This window comes from Buceros rhinoceros, unplaced genomic scaffold (assembly GCF_000710305.1).
Source record: "Buceros rhinoceros silvestris isolate BGI_N320 unplaced genomic scaffold, ASM71030v1 scaffold26780, whole genome shotgun sequence".
In the NCBI taxonomy this organism is placed as follows: Eukaryota; Metazoa; Chordata; class Aves; order Bucerotiformes; family Bucerotidae; genus Buceros; species Buceros rhinoceros.
Genome location: NW_010389434.1, coordinates 27,954 through 51,810, shown reverse-complemented (window position 1 = coordinate 51,810; position 23,857 = coordinate 27,954). Strand labels below are relative to the sequence as shown.

At 46.0% G+C, this 23,857-nt stretch overlaps 1 protein-coding gene across 2 annotated transcripts in view; it reads right to left on the bottom strand.

The window, feature by feature from the left end:
• Positions 1-21,490, bottom strand: part of TAOK1 (TAO kinase 1) — a 33,399-nt gene extending 11,909 nt beyond the window's left edge. For both annotated transcript variants that reach the window (XM_010134311.1, XM_010134319.1), the window contains exons 1-14: positions 21,263-21,490; positions 17,265-17,336; positions 14,314-14,415; positions 12,972-13,017; positions 12,006-12,102; positions 11,142-11,255; positions 10,274-10,365; positions 7,732-7,825; positions 6,278-6,359; positions 4,183-4,350; positions 3,178-3,381; positions 1,843-1,977; positions 1,032-1,268; positions 164-292 (exon numbers count right to left, since the gene is read on the bottom strand). In XM_010134311.1, the coding sequence (XP_010132613.1) occupies positions 164-292; positions 1,032-1,268; positions 1,843-1,977; positions 3,178-3,381; positions 4,183-4,350; positions 6,278-6,359; positions 7,732-7,825; positions 10,274-10,365; positions 11,142-11,255; positions 12,006-12,102; positions 12,972-13,017; positions 14,314-14,415; positions 17,265-17,336; positions 21,263-21,394 (1,704 nt within the window). In that variant the 5' untranslated portion in view covers positions 21,395-21,490. The remainder of the gene's footprint in view (positions 1-163; positions 293-1,031; positions 1,269-1,842; positions 1,978-3,177; positions 3,382-4,182; positions 4,351-6,277; positions 6,360-7,731; positions 7,826-10,273; positions 10,366-11,141; positions 11,256-12,005; positions 12,103-12,971; positions 13,018-14,313; positions 14,416-17,264; positions 17,337-21,262) is intronic.
• Between the last annotated feature and the right edge of the window lie 2,367 nt (positions 21,491-23,857).

Sequence of the window (23,857 nt, the reverse complement as noted above, 5' to 3'; positions counted from 1 at the left end):
TGGCAAAGACATGAAACAGATACAGTACGCACAGGTCTCTGCTTAGGAAATGCAGAACTTGCTGCTTCCCAGCGGAAGATCTCTCACCCACCGCGGCCCCCCTGTTTCTCACACTGTATCGCACACTGTACTCTAGTCACATCTCCAATTACAGACGGGTTACCTCTTTCAGCTGTTCTTTACGGAGTTTATATTCTCTCTTCTGGGACTCCAGGAAACTGTTCAATTCTTTTTTCTGTTGGGCCTGAATATGCTGTTGAAACTTCTTTTCTTCATTTGCCATCACTTTAGCCTACAGCAAATCCAGCAGCAAATCACTTTGAGTCCCAGCGGACTACAGCTCTTGTTCCATTTCAGCCCCAAGACGGGGAACTCGTGGTGCAGTCACCACGACACTCACCACGGCTCTGAACGAGGGCACCGCTCAGCAGCTTGCCCTCACTCTCTTCTCCTTCCACCCCCCATCAACACTCCCAGCAGGAGTCTGTTTCCAGTGCCTCATTTCCTCAGCCCTATTGTTCAGCTAGTCTTGCCGAACAAAGTCAACACCTCATGATAAACTACACCCTTGGCCCTTTGCTGAGAGATCCAAGATGAACAAAGAATCGATAATAATTGCTGTAGGCAGCACCACTTCATTATCAATTATTTAAAAGCATAAACCCCCGTATCCATAAGCAACGAGGGAGAACACTGAAGCATAGCTGGCACATAGCTCTGCAGGCTGATCTGCGACACTTGATGGCAGTCAGTTACTGACAGCATGTACATGGCAGATGAAGGAAAACCCTTACGGTAGTTTTTCTGGGGTCAGTATACCAACATTCAGCACAAGGCACTGAGATGAAGGACACCCCTCTCCTCTAGTGAAAGGAGGCGGTGTATTAGCCGTTCTGTAATTAGCAATTTGCTTGGCCCCTGGAAACAGGCACGTAAGAGCCTACAGTGCCATCTCTTCATCAGCGAGGGGAAGCGGACAATTCAGGGTGATTAACAAATACAGACTGGGCTGCTAAACCGTAACCTCCTACCTCTTTCTCCATGGCTGCTTGGTGCTTTTTAATTAGCTTTTCCATTTCTGCAGCAAAATTGTTACGTTGTGTTTCGAGATCTTTGTCCAACCTGAGGCGATGCTCGTCCATCTCTGCCTTCAGTTTGTTCTCTAACGCCATCAGTTGCTTCTGGTGTTGCCGTCTCATACGCTTATAGCCAGACATCTGTTCTCGGAGTTCAGAGTCTTGTTCGTGTTCCTGCATTTGCCTTGTCACCTACGAAGATAACCACATCGGGCCAAATAAGTTAATGCTTCTTAATCTGCTTTTCGGCAGTCTTCAACCCACAAAAGAGAACTATTTGGTAAAGAAATATGATTTCGTCATGAAGAAAAGCACACGTCCTAATGGCAGCAGAGCCGATTAAAAACTGAATTCTGCTGCAGAAGATAAGCTCACGTGGGCTCCAGCAGAAAACCTGTACCATTGTTACAGAGCTGGTACTAAATAATGGCTTTTGAGCCCGCTGCAATAGGGGTGCATGTATAAACGCACAGACAGACATAATATGCACATGAAAACAAAAGCCAGCTTATTGTTATAAACGGTTTCCTATATTCTACTAGGTGTATTTGTTTGGCAAATAACTAATATACACAAATTACATGTGCCCTGGTGTCGCAGTTAGGCTTTTATTATCTTACATTAAACTATTTCAGTGACAATCTCTCAGTCAGTGAGGACAGCTCATATTGTGACGAAATCCTAACAGCCCTAAGGAGTTTCAGAGAACTACAGTCGAGGGCGTCCCTTCCTTTACAGCTTCACCAGAACACCAGCCTTCACCTACCAGCGATGCTGTGCGTATAGTAGCAAAGTGCTCTCGGTTGCGATAGTGAGACTTGTGGCGAGATGCTTGGGGAGGTGACTGGGGTTCTGATGCCCTGGTTCGAGGATCTGATTCCTCTCTGTAGTTTTCTTCCTCCTTATCAGCAGACATTGATGTGAGAGAATAAAGAGAAGCTGTGTTACTAAAGATTTTGGTTTTGGTCTGGTTCAAAGGATAGTTAGTGGGAAGAAAAAACTTTTTACATTCATCATCCCTGGAAGATCCTCTGCCAATAAGCTGGCTGAAGGAATCTGCTGCAATGAGAGCTCTGATCTAGGATCTTTGCTTCTGGAAATTTCAATGTGCATTTTTATTACTAAGAGGAAAATTGTTATTTAAAGCTGAAAATGAGGGAAAGAAATGGAAAACTGAGAACGGAGTTTAGCAGTTTACTTCAACAAAACATAAAACTAGATGCTATCAAGTCCAAAAGATGAAAACGGCATCTTTGTAACCCTGAAAGACAGAGGAAGGTTTTCAATACACCCACCACAGAAACACCGCAAAGCAGATTTTAGGATTTGCCATGGTGCATTCCACAACCTTACCCTGAGTTTGTCGTTCATCACAGAACGATGAGGAGCTAGATAGGATGTACTAATTAGCTACCCGTCTCTGTTGTATATGTGGGCAAAGAACAAACCGCTCTGACCACACCTATCATTAGCTGGGGAAAAGCTGCTGCTTTGTGAGAAGGTGCGATAACCCCTCGGCAGCCGGAGCAGCATGGTTCGGAGGGACACTCCCCACTCTACTCCTCGTCACGCAGAGGTGAAGCAGGCCAAGCGGCTCCACAGCCTGCCACGGCCAGAGCGCTGCAGCTCTGTTCCAGCATGTTCGCTCATTAACCCAACTCTCTAATCCAGCACTGGGAAGCTGAGTGCTCCAAGAACAGATTCCAGCTACTGCTGAGGGCCCTGTACTTAAGAATTCACTCACTAGGAGGTAACAAGGGGGAGCTCTCACATCCCTTTGTCCCATGAAGCAGTGCTCTGCAAATTAAGGGCATCCACTAAATAAACCTACTCACAACCTGCCACTCCGACTCCTCACGGTAAAGCTACTGCTTCTGAAACAATTCAATTAATAAAATTATTTTTAGTGAATCAACAGAAAGAAACGATTTTTTCAGCAGCCTTCCAAAGTTTCCAGCACACATTAATGTATTTGGGGCACCATATGAGAACCTGCAGGTAATGACTTAAGATAGGAGGCACTCGACTTTTAGTCCCCATGCCAAGGAAATCGTCTCCCATTTCACACCTTCAAAGCTATCCAGTAAAGTCCAGCGCTTACCGGCTTTAAATGAATGACAGAGCTATTTGACATCACGGTGTGGTCCCCCTCCATCATATCCAGCTCGCTCTTATCATCCGAGGCATCTGGAAGACTGTTAACACTACTGCTTTGGCTACTGGCACTGATAGACATACTAGGAATGGACTGATTACTGCCGACGCTGTTCACTGTTCCTGTCCTGCCGACACCGTGATCTTGTTCCTAGGAGAAAGGCATTATTAAGAACATCCAAATCTATCACAGCTCTATCTATGGACATTACCAAATGAAATGTTCATTCCTTTCCTTTCTAAAGGCATCTACCTGCCACGCCATGACGGTTCCCACCCTCCAGGCATTGCCATGAAACATTTCTCTCCCGGGATGCTGGGAGAGAAAGGATCAGCCTTGTCAAGATTAACTGGCTGATGTCAGAATCTTTTCAAGGCGAGCCTGTTAACAAGCTGAACTCTGTCATGTACCAGCGACTGCGTGTCACCAGAAACTGTTCTGACACCAACACCATCTAAACGCTCGGCTGGGAACCTGCCCCTTGCATGGTTCCTGTACCCGAGCGAACTGCAATCCAGAGTCTCAGCTGCTGCGTGGCGACTGCAGCACGCAACCCCCCAAAAAGAGACAGGCATTTCCTTGATGACTTTTTTCCTTCTGAGATGACTGTCAAGGGCCTTGTACACATGGTCAAAACAGAGGTGAGCCGCAGCTGCTGGAAGAGTCCTTGTGAAGCCTTGTAAACCAGCAAAGGAAGCTGGGATGTACAGAACTGGAAGAGAACTGTTCAAGCCTGAACACACGGCACAGCCTCTTGCCAGCACTCGGCATCTACCCTGTTTGTCCTTGTTTGTGCCTTGAGGCAGCTTTATTCCAAGCACAGAGAGGAAGACGGGGTTTATAGCCAGGTGCGTAAACTGCCTCCCTTTGTTTTAGCAACATGTGAGCTGTGGTTATTTACATGACACCATCATTCTCCGGTTCAGTGACGGGATCCCAAGTTTCTCTCACCTCCTCCTCCTCCTGTGTTTCGACTGCAGGGCCATTGTGTGCCTCCTGGAAGAGGAGCTTCTTCATTTTACGATACTGCAGGTTGTCCAGTTCTCTCACCGCATCCTTTGTTCTCTGAATCAAGTCTATTAACACTGTTTCGGGCCGCTCCCGAAGAACAAACATGTGCTGTGGAACACATAAATAGGTGAGCGACCTCTTACGCCTGCAGCGCACATGCTTTGAGGATACAATTGCGAGCTCTAGCTGGGTTTGCCAGCCCTCTTCCCTGCAGAACACCTTCACAGCTTACCCTGGCGCTATTTTTAGATGTCACGATCCAGATAGATTTCCGAAGGACTGCTTTCTGATGGGAGACAGCCACCAAAAAGTACAGATGTAAAACCACCAGAAATGGTATTTATGTACCATGAGAACGGGCTTAGTTTATAGCTGGACTTCTTTGGACACTGGGTATTTAGAGACATTACCTACTTGTGGTTTAGAGGGGGAAGAGCAACAAACATATAAATGCTAAAGGCATTAGACTGGTTAAGTGTCCCTAACCAAGTGCTAATTAACTCATCAGCTAACTCTCACTGTAACACCCTCTCCCTTCGTTAGAAAGGTTTGAGAGTCAGGTATTTGGCATACAGCTCAGTCATAAAACAGGCTGTGAACCTTCAAGCTCAGCCCTACAACAGTTCACCATGTTACACTCCTTCTGGAAATATTCACTGCATTTCGCTGCAAAGGCGGCCACATTCTGCCGATAGGTAAAACGAGTCCTGTCTATGTATGTCAGAGGAGCTTTTGCAGTCTCCAGATGAAATGTGCTGTGCAAGCATGAGTCATTAACAGCACCGCTAGTCTCCTTCTGTTCCTTAGGAGAGCTGTACTGCCGTTTCCAACATGGCACAGCCCCTACCTGCCCCTGGGAAGTGGCATGCAGCTGTTTCAGACTATAGACACGGATGGAATACGTTCACCAACGGTTCATTTCCATCAATGTTCTCTTTAACTGCAGCGCATTGCTCAAAATAAAACCAATCTGCAGAATTCTGGAATGGCAGGACCACACACCCACGCCAAAACCTTGACTGGATAATTGCATCTACTTTCTGAATACACCGTTTTGAAAGAGGCAAAAGTCCTTAGAACCATTTAAGTAAAAACACGCAAAAAGGTGATGACAAAACCTTCACAAATAGCATCCATTTCCCAGTACTGCAAAGTTTAGCATGAACGCAGCTGGGATAAAAATCCCCAACAATAACATCACAAGCACTGTAAAGAGAATGACAAGTTTGCAAAATTCTGAATGTCAAGTGATGCCACAAAGGAGATCCAACAAAGTCACGCTTAGAATGAAGCGGCTCGAACACCTAACTCCTGTGCAAGTTGTGTTCGCTCAGGAACACGTCAGCTTTCTGCAACAATCTACCACACTGGCTTTGTTTCCAGGCTAGGGCAAGGAAAACCAGCTATCTGCAGCGTGCAGGAGCACAACTGAAGGAAAAAAAGGCTAAGAAATACCATACGAGAAAACCTGCAGATGGCTGAGGCTTACTCACGTCAAGGAAAGGTATGGGGAAGGAAACCTGCTTTCCTCGGCCCCCTTCCCCCCAGGGATGCTACTAGAACAGTGAATTCCAGTTCTATGTGTAAAGCACACAGGTGATGGGAGAGGATAAAAAGCCCTTAGGCCTGTATATAGCATGGAATAGAGAGGGAAGTAACAAAAGGTACTTGTTCACTAGTGCATGGCAGCTCTGCCAGGATTAATTATCATCACTGGAAGGACGGACTGAGCTTAAGAAACCAAAACTCTCAACCAGTTGATGGTCATCCAGTGTCACTTACTGGGGTGTCCTTTTATGGCGAGAACAAGGCTTGAAGAGTCGCCTGGGGAAGGGCCTGAGACACTGCAAAGGGGCAGCGAAGCTCAGCCCACCAGCTCAGTACACTCACAGCACCCTTAGCACAAAGGGGTTAGGGATAACGGGCAGAGAGCATCACTAGCTGTAACCTCCTACGGACAGCGTCCCAGGGCAGGGACACACTTTTACCCTCTTTTTAATACCACATGGAAAACAAAAAGGACAAGCCAGCCAACCTTCAGAAGCTCCTCTGATGTAGGCCTGTCTTGAGGAATTTTCTGGAGGCAAGAATCTACGAAGTTTCGAAAATAATCAGACCTGTGGCAAGGAAAGCAAAAAAACAAACCCAAACAAACATCTGAATTAACTACCTGGTTTAATTTTCAAAGCCCATTAAAGAATTGAGACATTCACATTTGGGCACTGCAAGTAGGAAGAGTGGGGAGGAACCACACAGACCCAGTCAAACCCCTGACATTCCCAGTCAAACCACTATTGTTCATAGATCCCTTTAACCTCAGCTTTGAGACAAAAAGTTTCAGCCTAAGAATGCAAAAATACGGGGCACTTTGAGGGGAAGGAACGCTCCCTCTGAAGGCAGACACCCACGTATCAGCCTGAGCATCGACGCTGTCACATTTTTACTGCACAAGCTCTCTGCGGTCTAATCAGAGCCCCGGCCCTGCTCCACCTCTGTGCACAGGTATTTCAGCTTCAAACTCTATTAACACACAATTCTTGACAGGCCTCTGGCCCCTCCGACATGGCTTCCGCACGGTTGTGCAATCTGCCACGAGTAAGACCTAAAGTCATGACTTGTTTAGCAACATCTCTCCATCCACAAGCAGAAATTCTGTATGCTTCCTTTCTCTGAACGTGATTTTCAGAAGGGTGGGGTTATCCCTGAAAACAGCAGCACATCAGCTCGACGAGGTTTTATTTCTTTCCTTCCCCCACTCCCATCATGTGATGGGGGCTCTTGCTACTGCAATTTTTCAGTAAATTGAATTATTGCATTTTTTTGTCAGACAAATGCGTAAGATGACTTGAACGTTTTGTCAAACACCAGGGTGTGAAATAGCCTAACCAGAAAATCTCAAAAGTAGAAAAAGAATTATGAAAACATGGCACAATGCATTTTGTTACAGGCCCAGGATAACGGCTCAGAAAAACGCAATTAGGACATTGTTAACTTTTGAAATTAATTTACTGTGCTTGCTGTTTGAAAAGACAGCTGTCGAGGCTGGGAGGCACCGAACGTTACTGCTGTGCTTTGTCCTTGTGAAGTTTATGCCACAGAGGCTGGCTGCACAAGTGGTGCCTTCATCTCAAAGCGATGCTTCAACAGAACGAGGCTGAGGAACTGACAGTGGGGTTTGTGATTAAAACACACCAAGCCCCCCATTTTTGGCTAGCCTGGGAGCTTCAGAAGTTTACTGACCCTTGAAGGGAATTTTGTCCAGGCTCTTACATGTGTCCTGTTTCTGCCACATTCGAGTCTAAAATGTGTATTTAGTTACTGGTCCATTTTGTGAAGCGTACAGGGAAGCTAAGAGGGGACCCTCCACCTCGCACCCTCCCCACAGGAATTCAGCCAGCTCAGACCTTGGCCATTCCAGGAACCCGCAGGACAAAGCCCTCCCTTCCCAGGCAGTCCAGTCCCTCCCGCGCTCCTCCTGGTAATACTCACCATTCATTAGACTGAAGTGTAGGGGATTCATTCTGCGCTATGTGATATAAGGCACTCATTGCATTCATATTAAACAAAGGAGGCTTCCTTTCCGCTACACACAAAAGAAAACAGTTTTTATACAGGGAGAGAAGTCTCACGGTTTTGCTCTTTTTTAGTTTACATCCCCTTACAAAGAAAACCACAGCAGCAGAATCGCTATTGCCTGAACGTGGAACCCAAACCAAGCCTACCCTGCAATCAGGCAGATATGTTGGCACATGTCCTGCACCACTGCAGAAGATGAAAGCGCTCTGACCATCAAATGCCTTGTCCTCTCAAGCTTTTAAATTACTTGGTTTATCATAGCTGTGCTCCCTGACTCATTTTCGTGCACTAAAATAGGAGTAAGTTAACAGTAAGCGCCACACTCGGTGTTTCGCCACTAAGCATTCTTGGTTTCATATCCCCCTCCCTGTTTTTTTAAGCCAAAAAGTAGCCAAAAAGCTAACAAATATTTAATTCCAGCAGGAGAGCAGCAATGAAGAAAAAGCTGGTTCCAAGCACCACCAAATCGCCCTGAACTGACTAAGCACACGGGCAGGAAGTCAGCAACAGGCCAACTCTTAGACTATTTTGAGAGTTGCACTCTCTTTGGCTCCTCTCCCCCTTTCAAGCTTGTGTTACTCTTATGGACTGACACAGCATGAAAGCTTAATGAGGAAGGAGATGATCTCACTGTAACAACAAAATTGAAGCTTCATCAGAATGTTTATGGGGTAAACCTATAAAGCTCAGCCTTGCTATAAACATTCCAGAGGAGCTGGTCAGGCCACCAGGACGTTCCTACACTAGTGAAAACGCCACAGAAAACTTTCCTTCTGGTAAAAAAAAACCCAAAACAACAAACAAAGGAAAAATAATGCCAGTTTTCTTCTTCCGCTTTTGTTTTGAGTCAAATAACAGCAGTAGGCTCTGTATCAGGATGGACCAAGCCCTACAAATTCCTCAGAACAGGTAAACAGAGGAGTCTGGCTTTTCCTCAAAGGCAGGACTCTACCTTCTCTGGTTTGTCAGGTAATGAGTTGCTGCTGTAGAGAATTACTGATTACCCGCTAAACTATTTTAGCCCATTGCCCTCCCTAGCTTTTTTCCCTTAACTGACCCGAATAAAAGAGAAATCTTCAGGAAACCCTGAAACTGAGCCCTGGGTGAGGCCATTTCTATGACTAAGTGATAATCTGAGAACACTACTCGCCATCTCATTTTCCTGCTTTCTTCTCATGCTTCTTCAAACCAGCACAAGTGAGATAACCACACCCCCCTAGCCCATGACACCCCACCATCCTGACCGAGTCTCACCTCCCACCACGCCAGAAGCCCTAGACAAAGCCACCCGCCTCCCGCTGCAGAGAGGCAGCGTGCAGGAAGGCTCCCGGGGGTGTGGTGGCCATGAGCTCACCGCATTCCTGGAGTGCTGCGGCCAGCCAAGTCTCCTTACTCCACTCGGAGCAGGATTCTGTCATGACAGTCCCACCCCTTCAACTTGCCTTATATTGGCAACCAAAAAAATCTCTGCTCTGAAGAAAGAATCTATTCCACGTCCTGGAAGAAAATGCGGTTGACAGTTTGGAATGCCAGACAGCATTTTTAGCTAAACCGTGCCGTTCAAACGGATTAGCGTGTTCCAGAGCGTACTTGCTGCCCAGCCGGGCGGCTCCTCCACCGGGCTCGGCTTGGAGTATGAGCAATGAGATCTGACAAGGATGGTAGGACAGCCTCAGGTGCAACGAGCAGCACTGAACCCCACCATCCCGAGAAAAACTTGGAGCTAAGCGCTTCTAGAGCACGGCAGCCTGCCTACAGCTGCGCAGCGCTGCGCGTGGCACGGTGCTTCAGTGACTGTGGGTTTGTTCCAAGAAAATACTACATGTGGAATTCCAACAGAATGTCCCACTAACACAGTCCTTTCAAAGTGACCTTCTGCCTAGAGGAGTCTCTTCTAATAGCAGCGCCATCATTTCGTTTCAGTTTGATTTATTGGTTACCACTTCAAAACTGGATTATTCCATAACTACTACTTTGAATAAAAAAAAATTTCCAGCCTAATCTCCTCAAGTGACCACATACACTGAACATAATTTCGGCAAACTTCATTACTGCAGGACTTGTTAATGTATCTTAAATGGTCATGAAAACAGTATCAACTTCGATCATTGCATGTATTTTCACACCAGTACTTCTGGTGGTTCAGTTCTAAAGCTGTTCAGCAAACAGACTGGTTTTCAGTTCAAGAGTTAACTGCCTGTCCCACAGAACACGAACCCCGTTAGTGATACAGCCTGGCTATCTTGTCTACACAGCTCTTTTTCTCCGGGTAATGCTAACGCCGGTTCAATAAATGTTAAACTGGAGACTTGGTCTTGAATTCTAGAGAAAAGAACTCAGCGTGCTCTCTAAAACCAGGACAAGGAAGCACAGATCTTCTGCCCTGTGATTCAGCTGAGCAAGTTCTAGGTATTAAATAACTACATTTTATAATTTCTCAAAGAAAATAACTTACCTAACTCAATACAGGTAATTCCAAGAGACCAAACATCTACTTTGCCATCGTACTGCCCTTCATCCATGGCTAAAATCACTTCTGGGGCCATCCTAGAAGAGGAGATTGTTGCTTGTAAAATACCAGACAACAGCACACACTATCACCATCGGTATGTCAATGAAACCGGCTGCTTCACTGATTGCAGCTACCATAAACAACCCATTCCCCAAGGTCTCAGGCATGAACGTGGGATACTGGGACCAAAGACCAGGCTCCCTCACTAGCACAAGCCTACGGAGAGGCTGTGCCATGTTCTCCAGTTCGCCCAACTCCCCCTGTGTGAGGATCTCCTCACCACCTTCTCACCCCACCCCATTTCCAACAGTCTAGCTGGCTGGCCAGCTCTGTGGGAGAACCGTAGCGTGCCGTTGTGTAACCCCACAGACCAGCTGTAAGAGATCAAAAGCAAACAAGGGATCTGCAAAGGGCTTTGTTCGAAGAACCTGGCCTTTCCTCCGAAAGAAAAACCAGTTATTTCAACAACCAGACGTGGTGAGAACACAGGACTTGTTAAAACCACTGGTGGGGGGGCGAAGGATTAAAATATATTAGAGACGATTCAATCCCACCTCCACCTCAAAGTCAGTGTGAGTAGAACAACAAAACGCTTTTATTACTTTTTGTGAACTTCGAAGACAAGGATTCACAATTTCTTGAAGTTGGTGCCTATTTACTACTTGACCTTTTTTGTTTGTGAAGTACATTTTACCACTACCACAACTGCAAGATTACAACGCTACCTCCGATAAAGCCCAAGCGTATTAAACACCCAATAAACGATGCATTCCCTGCGCAAAGCCAGAAACGTGCGAAGCTCTTGACTCACCAATATGGCGTCCCCACAAAGGAGTTGGCAGGAGATGCTATGGAAGCAGACCCAAAGTCAGCAAGTTTCACCTGTCCCGGTTCTGTCAGCAGGATGTTGCCTGCCTTGATATCTCTGGTTATAGAATACAAGGGTCAGCATCATTCCTCTCCAAAAACCAAAACCTTATATAGGAAAGACTATAAAACACACCAGTATTCCCATGATCAAGCTGCACAACATCCCCAGATCCTCCAGATAAAAACCTTTAACTTTTAGGTTAATTGATTAACATGGCCCTTGAGCTTGGAATCCAGTTTGTCTTCAAAATCCACTTAAAAGAGCACACCTGGGTAAGCTTCACCTACAGTTCAGCAAAACCTTCTGAACCAACTGCATCCTTCATGAAATGTTGTTCAGAAAGTCCTAATAACGTACCTATTCAAATCCTCCGTTCTACTACTTCAAACATTTGTATCCCATATATACCATGTGCTTCTCAACATGTGTGTTGAAGGAAAACTCATTTTTCAAGCATCCATGCTCCCCCCCCAGCAATCCTTGCCTCGCAGTGGCGCCAGGCTGCTCTGGTGACCCCAGCCTGCCCTGCTGTCCCCTGCTCCACTCAGCACCGCGTCCAGTATGGAAAAGCTGAGCAGGTTGGGAGCACTTCTGCAGGAACTGGGTACACCAGCTGTAAGAGATGGTGTGTACTGGGATACAGCTCGCTAGTATTTGCCCTCTACAAATCACCAGTTTGGGAGTGTTCGGGCACTGCGAAAAAAAGATCTCTGCTTACGGATATTAAATTGGGGATGAAGGGGATACAATCAACACAATAAATTACCTGTAAGTGTGTGAGATAGCAAAAATACAACCACTTACCTATGGATCATATTGTGAGAATGCAAGTACGCTAGTCCTTGGAGAGCACCATGGGTAATTGCTGCTATTTCCACTTCTTGCAATGGCTTTTTATGAACTTGGGGAAAGAATTTATTTGAAATTCAATATTAAAGAAAACAATGCACTTTGTAGCAGGCAAGTGAGTACTGTTAACAGTGTAAACAGAGAAGAAATCTAAAAGTTCATTTTACGAGGTTCAGTATCAGAAGCAAATGCAAAACCAGTTCACAGCCTTCACTCTACAATCATCGGTAATCTTCTATCTGCGAAACGGCAGCTTTTGCTATCAGAAAGAGACGACTTTCCATTTGCAATGCAGTCAGCTACACTCCTGTCAGTTCTGTGACCGTTCTCCCAAACGCTATTTGGGAGTGGACATTCGACTTTCCACTAAGGAAGCCAAATCCCAAACCCTGGAACTTCAGACAATTCATACGTGAATAACTGTAGGAGGACAGGTGACTGGCAGCTCAGCCTTCTGTCCTGAAATGCTTCTGGCAAGGAAAGGAGATGAACAACTTACTGGCCACACACCTATCTTCAGAGAAAGTTCACTTCAAGAAGCCTAATAGGAAAAGGACCATTTAACAAAAGGCCTCATCAGGAGAACCCCAACAGCGCTGAGGTGCCTGCAGGTGTTAGCAAGCATGAGGATCAGCAGCGAGGGTTTTCTCAAACTGTCGTGACAGGAGAATCTAAAACTGCAGAAAATGAATAGCTGACTGACAGCTTTCAAATAATATGAACCAAGGTGAATCCAGGCACCCAGGAAACCACTGTTCTGCCGAAAACCCATTACAGCCATGCAGAGTTGGAAAAACTGCACTTTTCACACCCTGCCCCCAAATAAAATTATACATTAAAGGACACTTCTGTGATGCTGCATGATCTCCTACTTCAGTACTGTACTTCCAACCTTCGATCAAAGAAAGGGGAGTGACGTACCTTCTAGTAAGTCTGATGCTGATCCTAAACAATATTCCATAACGAGCTGTTGGGGAAGAAATCAAAACACATGTCAGAAAATCTCTAATGTGTGCGTCCCAGAGTCCTGTGGAGAAATCCAGAAGCAGTCACTGGTGCATGCAGTGCAGGCTGCCATGACAAAGCCAGCACTGCGGTCAGGTAAGCCCCAGCCTAGCGCTGCCACCCCAACCCCTCCCAGGGGACAGCTCTGTGTGAGATACCCAGCACCTGGTCTCGGAAGGAAGGCAGAAGCACATTCATAACCAGTCCTGCATCGTACTACAGCTCTTACTTTGTCTGCGTGTACTTCACAGGAATGTTGAATTGCACTTAACGAGATTATCAGAGTATTAAAGGACTGTTTAGGGATTTACTTAAGATTTTATCCCAGTCAGATTTCGGGAAATCTGCAGGACAAAGTTCAGGTTTCTTTTTTTGAAGCTCGTACAAGACGAGCACTAACAATTTAAACCATTAGTTCAGCTACGTGATTGTTTTAGTACATCACACCAGGAAAATTCTGTCCACGAGAGCTGCACGTCACCCTTTTTGTTCGGCAAACCGCTTCCTCCGTGCAGGCAATCGCACCTATTCCTACACACACGGTTCATGTTCCCAAACAACCCAAACTTAGTTTCGGGAGGAGCTGGGGTTTTGGTTTGTTTAAATTGAGTGTATGAGATTAATGAGGAGATGATGGGCAGAGAAAAAAACCCAGCCATTGGTTGTGCCACCTGAACACACACACAGAGGAATAACAAGGTAGAGAATATACAACAGAAGAATTTAGTTAATAATAGAAAGACTAACGACTCAAAAATACTTTAATTATCAGTAGGGTAATTCTAACCTATTCCATTGAAGTACAACCAAACACTTACTTCTGGAACATATCCAACCTGTAAAGTACTGAACCGTTAATACTCGTTTAATACTCACTTCCAAACGCAGCGTGAAATGACCTGTGAGTATCTAATAAAGTTGCCACTCTTGCCTCCCAGGCAGCACAATTGGAAGGGTGAAATTCTCACCTTTCCTTACGGCAAGAAAAGCGATAGACACATTTGTTGCCTCCCCTTATCGTTTTTTCAAACACTCAGTCCATCAAACTAAACCCACAAGAACAATCACCTTATCCTGCAAGGGAAAAACTCTTTAAATTGTGTTTCCAAAAGCCACGCTCGGTTTTGCTCTCAGTTCCTGGCTCTCTCCTCGGCGCCTGTGCAATGCAAGCGTTCAGGTGCCTCCTGACAGCCAGCTGGGAGGCTGGAAAGCACCCTCTGCCAGGGCGCGGGCAGCGCAGAGCGCGGCAGATGCTTACCCATGCTGTATGCTCCCGCAAATAGCAGCCTTTGTATTCTATACTGTTCGGGTGTTTTATTCTTTGGAGGAACTTGACTTCCTTAATAATATCCTGCCATTTCTGTAGGAAATAAAAGGAATAGAAAGACCTTATAAACTGTTACATTCCTTTTGGTTGTTATGTTAGTATGTCATTTAATTATTTTAAGAGGAAAAAACATGTTGAGGTTCCAAGTCAAAATAAATTTACATCAACACCACATTCACTGCTTACCTCTCCAAGAGACAACTGTTGGTCGATGAGGCTGTATGGAAGAACCTCTCACCAATGAAATACTTCATATGAATGCACGGGATATACCGGTAAACACTTAATATCTGAGCAAGTCCTCGAAAAACAAGCGAACCTTTTCTAAGGGATAGCATTTCTGTTGTCAAATCAAACATACATCCCAACCTGAAAGAGGTGTGGACAGTCAGTGTCCCCCAGCGGGACCAGCCATCTCCCACTTCACTCTTGTAGATGTAAAGACCTCTCCCTGCACTGGGTGAGGCTCCATTTACCAGCCCAACGCCTGACTACATTCTTGGTAACGTGTCTCCATTACTAGCTCAGTTTTTACAAGGACCCATTTAAAATGGGTTACCTACTAGGTACAGGAATGGTTCTGCAGGGGTAAAAGAACAAACAGCTGAAACCACACCCAGGTTTACAGTAAGGGGAGCTCCGCCAGACCTGAAGTAGAGAACAGGCCAAAATGTCATGCTCCACTGTGTGCCTGGACACTGCCGCTGCTCCCCTCGCAGAAACCACCAAGTCTCCCCAGCTGCTGCACATCCACACCTCCTCGGGCAGAAAAAGCAAAAGCTTCCAGGTGCAACAGTAAAACTACAACTACTGGAAAAGGTTCTCAGAACCAAAGGCAGCAGCTGAAACCACTGAAGTTTGAAGACATCAACAAAGAGTGTGGACACAGAAAATGGTTTTGAGGAGTATCAGTTCCAAAGCCCATCAGGGTAGAGGAACCTGACCTGACCCCAAAAGGTTCCTATTACTTCCTCAGCACACAGCTCCTTGGGTGTACGTACGTGGCTGGGATACACAGTTGGACAGAGGTCTCATATACCCAAAGGCTCTGCAGACCACGAGCAAACCCCATATCCTCCTCAGTGACAGTTTCAGGGTTAGAGAACGAATGAAAGCAGGGAACACGGGGCCACAAGCGAGGCAGCTGACTGCCTAAACCAGCAGCACCCAAAGTTCCACGAGAACAGCATCAGGGCAGCTATACGAACATGAACTCCTGCTGACACCCTCGTTCCAGTACAAGAACTACTTCTTTGAGGTACTGAGCACTAAAAGCCAAACCAAGGAAGTGCCACACTAAACTTCTACGTTGGGAAGAGAGAGGTGAGGTATTAGTCAAGACATAATCATGATTTCCCGAGTATAAAAAGCTCCGAGATCGCATGAAGAGCACAGTTCTACATACTCCAAAGGTTTTAAACTTATTTTTAGTTTAAAACATGCCCTTATTTCAGAGAATTGTTCCCACCGATGATAAAATCTTATTATGAAACCAAAGTAAATATAAATGATACCAAAATGTCCTTAATCAATTTTCTTTACATATGCTACATCATAACTCAAGCAAACTTCTGGACAAAACAAATAAATACAGAAGTAAAATAGAAAGTGTTTTAATCCTGGTCTTATTACTTTCCTCAAAATAAAGAAACATACGCACTGAAGACAAATAAAAGCTATTTCTGATGCATGCACAGTTTGTTTCATTCATGTGAATAGAGTATTTATAGCTCACAGTAATTAAAACAGTTGGACAAGTAGCAAGTACAAATTATTCTTTCATCAGTACACAGTTAAACAAGTCACCGCGGTGACAAAATAGAAACAGGCACAGCAAATTTAACAATCCAACCAGGATTTGGGAGTGCTGGAGAGACACTGCCACCTCTCCTGCCTGCACAGACACAGCCACACACACAACCAGGGGAACAGCTCCGCTCCTCGTAGCGCAGCTGATCGATAGGCAAAAGGCACAGAAAGCAGAGAGCAGTTAGTCAAACTCATCGAAGTGAGACCGCTCCCCAGAGCGGGGTGTAGCGACTGGAGGGAGGGAGCTGCCAACGCCTGGCACAACCCCCTTCGGTAAGCACTGCTCCTGAAAACGCACGCCACGATTTGGTGGATGTCATTTACCAGAAGTAGCACCCAATCAGCCGTCCATGTCATGTCGGGCTTTTCAGGAATCTGAGTTAGCACTTAAACATTTCAAACATAAAAATCAATTCTCTCTGCTAAGCATCCTCAGGAAAAAACGCATCTGGGCTGGCCAGGACGACCCTTCGCGGCTCAGTCTCAGAGGTCTACTTCCACTGCCCTCTCTGCACGGCTGCCATCACCCCCCGCTCTGGCAGCTCTTCCACGATGCTGCTGCTGTTCGTATTTTCACACTCACTTGCTCGCTGCTGCTCTGCTGTTGTTTTTGCTGCTCATCGGCATGGTCATTCCAGGGGAGGATGCATTCTGTCTCACTACCCTGTACAAGCAAGACTCCCCCTGACCCTTTCACTGCTGCTACTATTCCTTTGTCCTTTAAGCAACCTGGTTATTTTGAAAAGTATTTAAAATGGAAAGTTTAAGGGCAACAAGATATACGGACATACGAACCTACCATTTTTAACGTTCTTTTCACTTTCTAGACATTTATGTGGTCCCATAAAGGAGCCCTCTGTGCCTGGAAGAGTTGTACCCATCTTTTCCAGAAGCAGATTCGGCAGAAATACACCATGCACAGTAAACCAGTTTGTTCTGTTTACACAGCACCCTCGTTCACCTGCACAGTTACAGGCCAGATTTCTCGTGCTGTAACACAAGCTGATTAAAATCATCCCATACAGGAAGTATTTGCAACAGTCAAGATTTAACAGGCAACACGTCCTACATACCTCGTTGGACTGCTTGCCACTATACGACATCTTCTTGATGGCCACCACTTCATTGGTGCGCACATCACGTGCCTGTAACACGAAAACATGATGCATCAGTTTCTTCAGATCGTGATTTCCCATGAGATGTAAACCACACATTCATAAAAAAATCTTTATCTGTTAGTTGGCTTTTGCAGAGAGTTTAAGACATTTTTCCGCGCTCAGCATCCAGCAAGTCTCTGTACAAGTCGAATGCTGTTGCTTCTAAATTAAAAATCAGAGCTTATAAAAGCAGCTCTGATTCAAGTGGAATGGATTTTCAGCTTCTGTCCCTGCCCAGGTCCACTCCAGGCAAAACAGCAGCACCGCTCAGCCCCCTTGGTCCTTTCCAAACATAAGCCAAGATGTCACAGGATGCTGAGGGGATACCTGCTCCAGACACTGGCCGCTTCTGCCCAGCGCTCCCACAAATGAGCTATTGTTTCCTAGGAAGGCAGATGCTACACAGAGCAGTGATCTAAGTGACCCTCTTCAGATTCCTTCAGACTTTCACTTTCTCAGACCAATAATGTTATTATTTACACCACACAATAAATGTACATGGGCTTTTTTTTTTTCAGACTTCCTGACTTCAAGAAGTTTTGTTTAATTCAGCACCACAGCGAGGGCTCATTCACCCTGGCAGACGAAGAGGCAGCGCTGCTGCAGCTGGCAGGAAGGACGGCTCCAGCAAGACCCCAGCCGCTCCTCTGTTAAGGATTTCAGCGGTACGGGAGGGCACTGGAAGAAGTCTCTCTCATAAGAATAATCAGCCTGGATACGAAGCCAAATGATGTAACTCAGAATCATGTGCAGCACAGCCTTCATTGATGGCTGACGAAAATGCTGATTTTTCATAGATTTGTCCAATCAAGCACAGACTACCAGAACATGGATTAACGGAGCACTGGGACTCCGCCTTTTATAAAAAGGTTTTTCATTGTGTTTTAATTCTGTCGTTCACTGGAGAGATTCCCAGAATTCCCAGTCTCTATTTCCACCAGTTATGATAAGCTTGAACCAATACTATTTTTAGTTTTCTTCCTGTTTGAGAGGATCCTTCCTTCTGTCTCACTGATATTACCTCTAAAGTTGGGGGAACGACTATATTTGGGTTTTGAGACAAAAAAGGAAGAATAAAAATCTGACTCCAAGCTCTTCATTAATTAGAACAATCTCTGAAACATTCAAGCCGGTGAAGAACTGCAATAAAACAGGCAAGCAAAATCCCAGAGTGGAGCAGAAGGACCAGAGCTCTAACAAAGGAGAGCAGGTTATTCTTCGGCTCCATCTGCAGTGTTCCAGCAGTGGGTTTCCTGTGTCAAGCACAAGCTATTATTACACTGCAGAGCAGGGAGTAGGGTAAGGATAATACCAGAATGATTCAGAGGTGCCAGACTTGCAGCTTCTGCAAAACTAAAACATGAGGTGAACCAGCAAAATTCATGCCAATTATGAAAGAAAAAAAAAAAAAAAAACAAAGAAACTTTGTGCCACTGCAGGTGTAACAGAACCAGAGACAAGAGCGAACACTCCTGGCCAGTTACCGTCAGATAAACACCACCCCGCTGGGGATCTCCCCCAAGAGAAACACAGGCAGGTACCACTAACAATGGAATATTAAGCCGGGGGAGATTCCAGGACTATATGGACTTTTCTCTCCCCCATCTCTTCATCACCAATCCCGCTGGCCCAGCTGCAGCCTTGTGAAGGGGGGGCTACCTACTGGAAGACCCAGGCGAGCAACCCCTGATTGCGGGTGCCTAACACCTACAGCCCTTCACTGCTACGGCAGGGCTGAGGGCGAGAACCATCGCAGCAGGCACCCCACAAACAGTAAAATCATGGAGGTTCATTTGCTTTTTTGGTTTCTGTGGGATCTAGGAACCGGCTTTTCCATTGTTCAAGACAAAAGCCACAAAGATGTTACAAGGCCAGCTAACTTCAACGCTCCAAGTGAGCGAGGCTGGCTTCACGGCAGACAGTGATGTGCGCACATCCTGCTTCCCTCCAAAAACTCCATCGGAAAGGATCGACCTCTGGTGACAAGAGTAACTTCAGCAGTGGTACAAGCAAAGCATGAGCAAAGGAACGGTGGAGATAGTCATCAGCTCTGGCAATGTGCTTTTGAGCCATTATTAACTATAATCCAGTATCACAGCGATTAGAGAAAGTGCAACTGTTTGCAGTAGCAGAATCAAATTCTTGGTAAGAAAAGAAGTTTTTTTCCATAGCTTTACAGAGGAATAAAGGACCCAAGACATACGCTCTGCTTCTTCACGATTATTGAATTCACACTAAACTTGTCCCTCCATGTTGTCTCTCTTATCTCCTGGGCTTCTGAGGTATTGAGTATGTTACAGGACACAGTTCCAGATTCGAGATCTTCGGAGCAGCTTGTAGTGAAAAGACACCATAACACAACACGAGCCAGCGGGTTAGAACTTCCTAGCACGGAAATAGCAACGACATAACTTCTTTGTTGGAAACTCTCTCTTACTCAAGAAAAACAAAGCCCCCCAACGGGTTGGAGCAGTGTGATGCACCGCTTACACCCGGCTGTCTGCAAGTGCCAGATCAGATGTGGCTTCTGTCAGTGAAGCACTACCCAAACACCAGCAAGTAATCGCACTCTTCAGTGACTAACCAGCCATCTGTCATGAACTGATACTCTAAAATAGTGGGGAAAAAAGAGAAACGGTGTAGAAATTAATGACCTCTTACTTTCGACCTCTTTGTAGAAGTTGCTGGTAAGGGGCCATCAGCCCTTACCACAACTACAAAGCTCAGGCAGTTTGACGGCACCGCGAGAGCAGCTTCCTGCTGCCATTTGGGAAGGCTGTTGGGGCCCAGCTCACAGGTTACCTCTAGCTGTATGCTGGTTTTCCAGACCCATACAGTGCTCCTGAGAAACACCAGTCTTTCCACAGAAATCCTTCTCCAATAGTATTTTCACATAGTAGTAAGGCAGATCTGCCCATTTCCCCTTTGAGATCCACTCTTTAACCAAAGGAGAGGTCGGGATGAAGCGAACCTGCAGGTGAGGGCTGTTTCGTAAGAAAACATTTCCTCCCCCAGATCTGTCCCCAGACAGTGGCGGCTCTCAGTTTTAAGCAGGGAACAAAATTAAGAAGCTTTTCCTAATTAGTTCATCTGTGCTGTATTAAATTTGTGCTGGAAGGTTCCCAACGTGGTCTGCTGCAATTATTAACAATGAATAGGCATCTCATAAAACACTGACACAAATGGCTTTCTGAAGGAAAACTGGCAGGTTTGGCCACACCTCCTGTAATTATAAATGTGAACAGGTTTTCTGGGGAAAACGTTTTTTAAATTAAGGTCTTGCAAAGTGCACTTCAGTTAACGCACAGCAACCTGCGAACGAGGTTACCGTGAGACATCCCACCTCCACTGGAGCTATACCACAATCTGGGAAAAACCCCGCTGTCCAGACGGTCATGTCAAGGGAGTTTGATGCAGAATGCTGGGATTCTTGCCTGCGGTAGGGAAGGATGTGACAGGACAAAAGACAACAGAAGCACCGCCATTCAGGTGTCAAACAGGAAGAATGGCTTCGAGGGAGCCTGGGGGCGTGCATGAAGGGAGGGAGAGAGAACTCCAGTTCTCTCAAAGCACAAGAGCTAATAAGGAGACATCGGACCAAGAGAACTGCATTGCTGGTCAGAATCCATGGAGCCAAAGCCCATGTTTTAACGTGCAGATAAATTGCTGCTTGCAGTGTAACCATGAACCTAAAAACAAGGCCCATGCTTCCGGTTTTTCTTTTCAGTTTGTATGCAAATGCTCTACAGATACTGCGAGTCTAAACAAACTGAGACTGTACAGACACACAAGAAAATATCTCTGCCCCAAACACAGGCGTTTCTTTTCCTCAATACATACCAAAAAAGCCTATGTCCACAGTTTAGAGGTAAGAAGAGAGACAGCTAAAATTCACGAGTCTCAGAGCTACTTACAAAATAAACTGCTCCGAAGCTTCCATGGCCAATCTCTCGGAGATCTGTGAAGAGCTTTTCTGGATCTTCTTTGAAGAAGAGCTCTGCGATTTCTGGGTCCTTCAGGCTGCCCGCTCGGCTGGTTGATGGCATCCTGCTGGGCAGTTAGCCGACCGACTATCTGGGTTTAAAGTGCTGCCTCAACCCTTGGTTCATCTGTATGAATGGAGCCTCTTCAGCATGGATTACTGCAAGAAAAAGATTGCAATCCTTCACTGATTATCCTCTTCTCAAGGAGCCAGAAACAAAGCTACAGCAGAGCTGCCTCCACTGCCTCCAGAGCAGGCAGCCCTGCCACGGGCAGCCACACAACCTGTCCGTGGGGATAATGGCATGGTCCCGCTGTGACACCAGTCAAGCATTTCCACAGAACACCAGCCAAAACCAGAACACAGAATGAGCGCCACACTCCCGGCTCCAGCATCTGCTCAGCCACCGGCACAGCGGTCAACAGCAGCTCTCTGACTGCAGCAATAACCGGATCGTCACCAGTGAGCAGGCACCATTTGACACCCTCCCTCTGAGGAGACACCCACAAGGCCTTCAAGTGTGGTTTGTGGACAACACAAGTACACGTATCTGTCACAGTCTTTACAAGACAAGGGACGTGGTACACGTATGTTGTGCACGATCTGCCACTGCCGTTCGCTAATCTGAATTCGCACATTTTAAATTCAGCTCAGTATTGTTTCTTCTGCAGTCGTACCCCCAGTTAAGAGGCAGCCAGTGAACCATTTGTACTCATTTCAGACCTCTTTAAAGCTTCTCCTTCCACAACTAAACAAGTCGTGGTTCTTTTTGGTTTTTTCTCCTACCTAAATTCATGATCTCTGTCTTAAAGCTCCTACTCTTCAGAGGGGCAGCACCCAGAACAGGAGATGCCCAGTTCCACACAACACGTCTTTCTGCTCTGCTTCAGCAGATGCAAACAAACATTTTAATTGTGATACGCATGATGCAGCCTTCTACCACAGTCCACTGGCAAATACTTTCTTCAGAGCGACCTCCACCTTAGGAGGCCATTGGAAATGTATGAATTCCTCACTGTTTGCACCGTGCTGCCTTTGCTCCAAGTGTGTCCTGGAACTGATCCAGAGTAAAAGTATACTTTGGAGTGGTGCTGAAACCTTACTGCACCTTCACAACAGGTGAACCCAAACGACCATGACAAGTAAAATGCACTTTCTCTCCTAAAGAAAGGGTCTGGGCATTGGTATTTCCTCTTGGTTCCCTGTAAACTGTCACCAATAAAACCAATTCTGTGTCACTGGCAAATAGCTAATCACACAGCTCACTTCTGTCCAAAAATCCCTGCCTGGTCAAGACTTGGTCTTTTTTTATTCATCTTTCCTATCTCAAATTTGTTTTTTTAAAGAGTTTCACATCTTCATAACAGAAAAAACAGAAAGACAATAAACCTGAGTTTAACGAAGGTATCAGAAGCCTCTATCCTGGCCCATTTTTCCTCCCTTTCTGGACACTATGAACTCCACCTTTCTCCAGGCCTCTAGATCATCAAAGCGTCATTTGTTTTCCCCTCTCTGCTGAACGGTTCCTACAAGGATGGACAAAGACACACTCCTCATGTCTGCGCTTGGTGGTACTCTCCTCTAGACAGCTGCAGCACACGAAAGTGCCGAAGGCTGCCTGCTCCTCGTTAGCTCCAATACCCACCAGCATCGCTATGAGGAGAGCACAAGCATGTGAGAGCCAGCCAAGACATACCTAGCTGTAAAGTCTGCAAGTCTCCAGTTTTTCTGATGAAGATGTATGGGAGAGAGAAGGCGGGGAAGGGAAGCGAAGTCCAGCTCTTTCATAGCTTTCCTCCAAGCAGTCAGCATGCAGAACGATTTATAACACAACCCAAACTGTGTTCCCACGATAGCCTGCCCCCAGGGGCTACGGAAAAACCGACGATCGAGTCCCAATGGTAGACCAAGGGTAAAAACATCTATATGTACACAGACTGAAAACAGGCAGCTGTTCCCAGCCCTGCACACATCCCGCATGGATGCGGGACCATTGCAGGAGCCCTCGAAGCGGATGGCATCAGCTCACGACATAGCCAACCGCCAGCGAAGCCGAGGGGAGCACAGGAACGGGACTGCGGTATCTCCACCTTCCGTTGCATAACGCAGTAACTGATACCGCGTGGGAAGGGAAATAATTAGCTTCAATTCAGCCCATACCTGAAGCACGCTACATTTATGAAGACTTGGAGGGAAAGGGCTTTTTTGTTATTTTTCTTTCTTTCAAATAAGCCAACAATATTGCACTTGATTCCAGCTCTTACAAGCACATAACACTGAAAGACAACTGTTTCACATTTACAGCCCCCGACCAAACAATGGACAAAAAGCATCAGTCAGAAAAGGGAGAGCAAGGACTGGGGGAAGGGAGCTGATAACCAGAGCACAGCCAGTGTTATTAAAGGAATGCTTCTTGGATCGACGGTGATGATGTCATGTTCCATCTTTTAAGAAGCATCAGATTCTTACAAAAAGGACATTGTTGTTCAAAAGCAACTGCTGCAATCCCAGAATGCCCTTTTCCCTA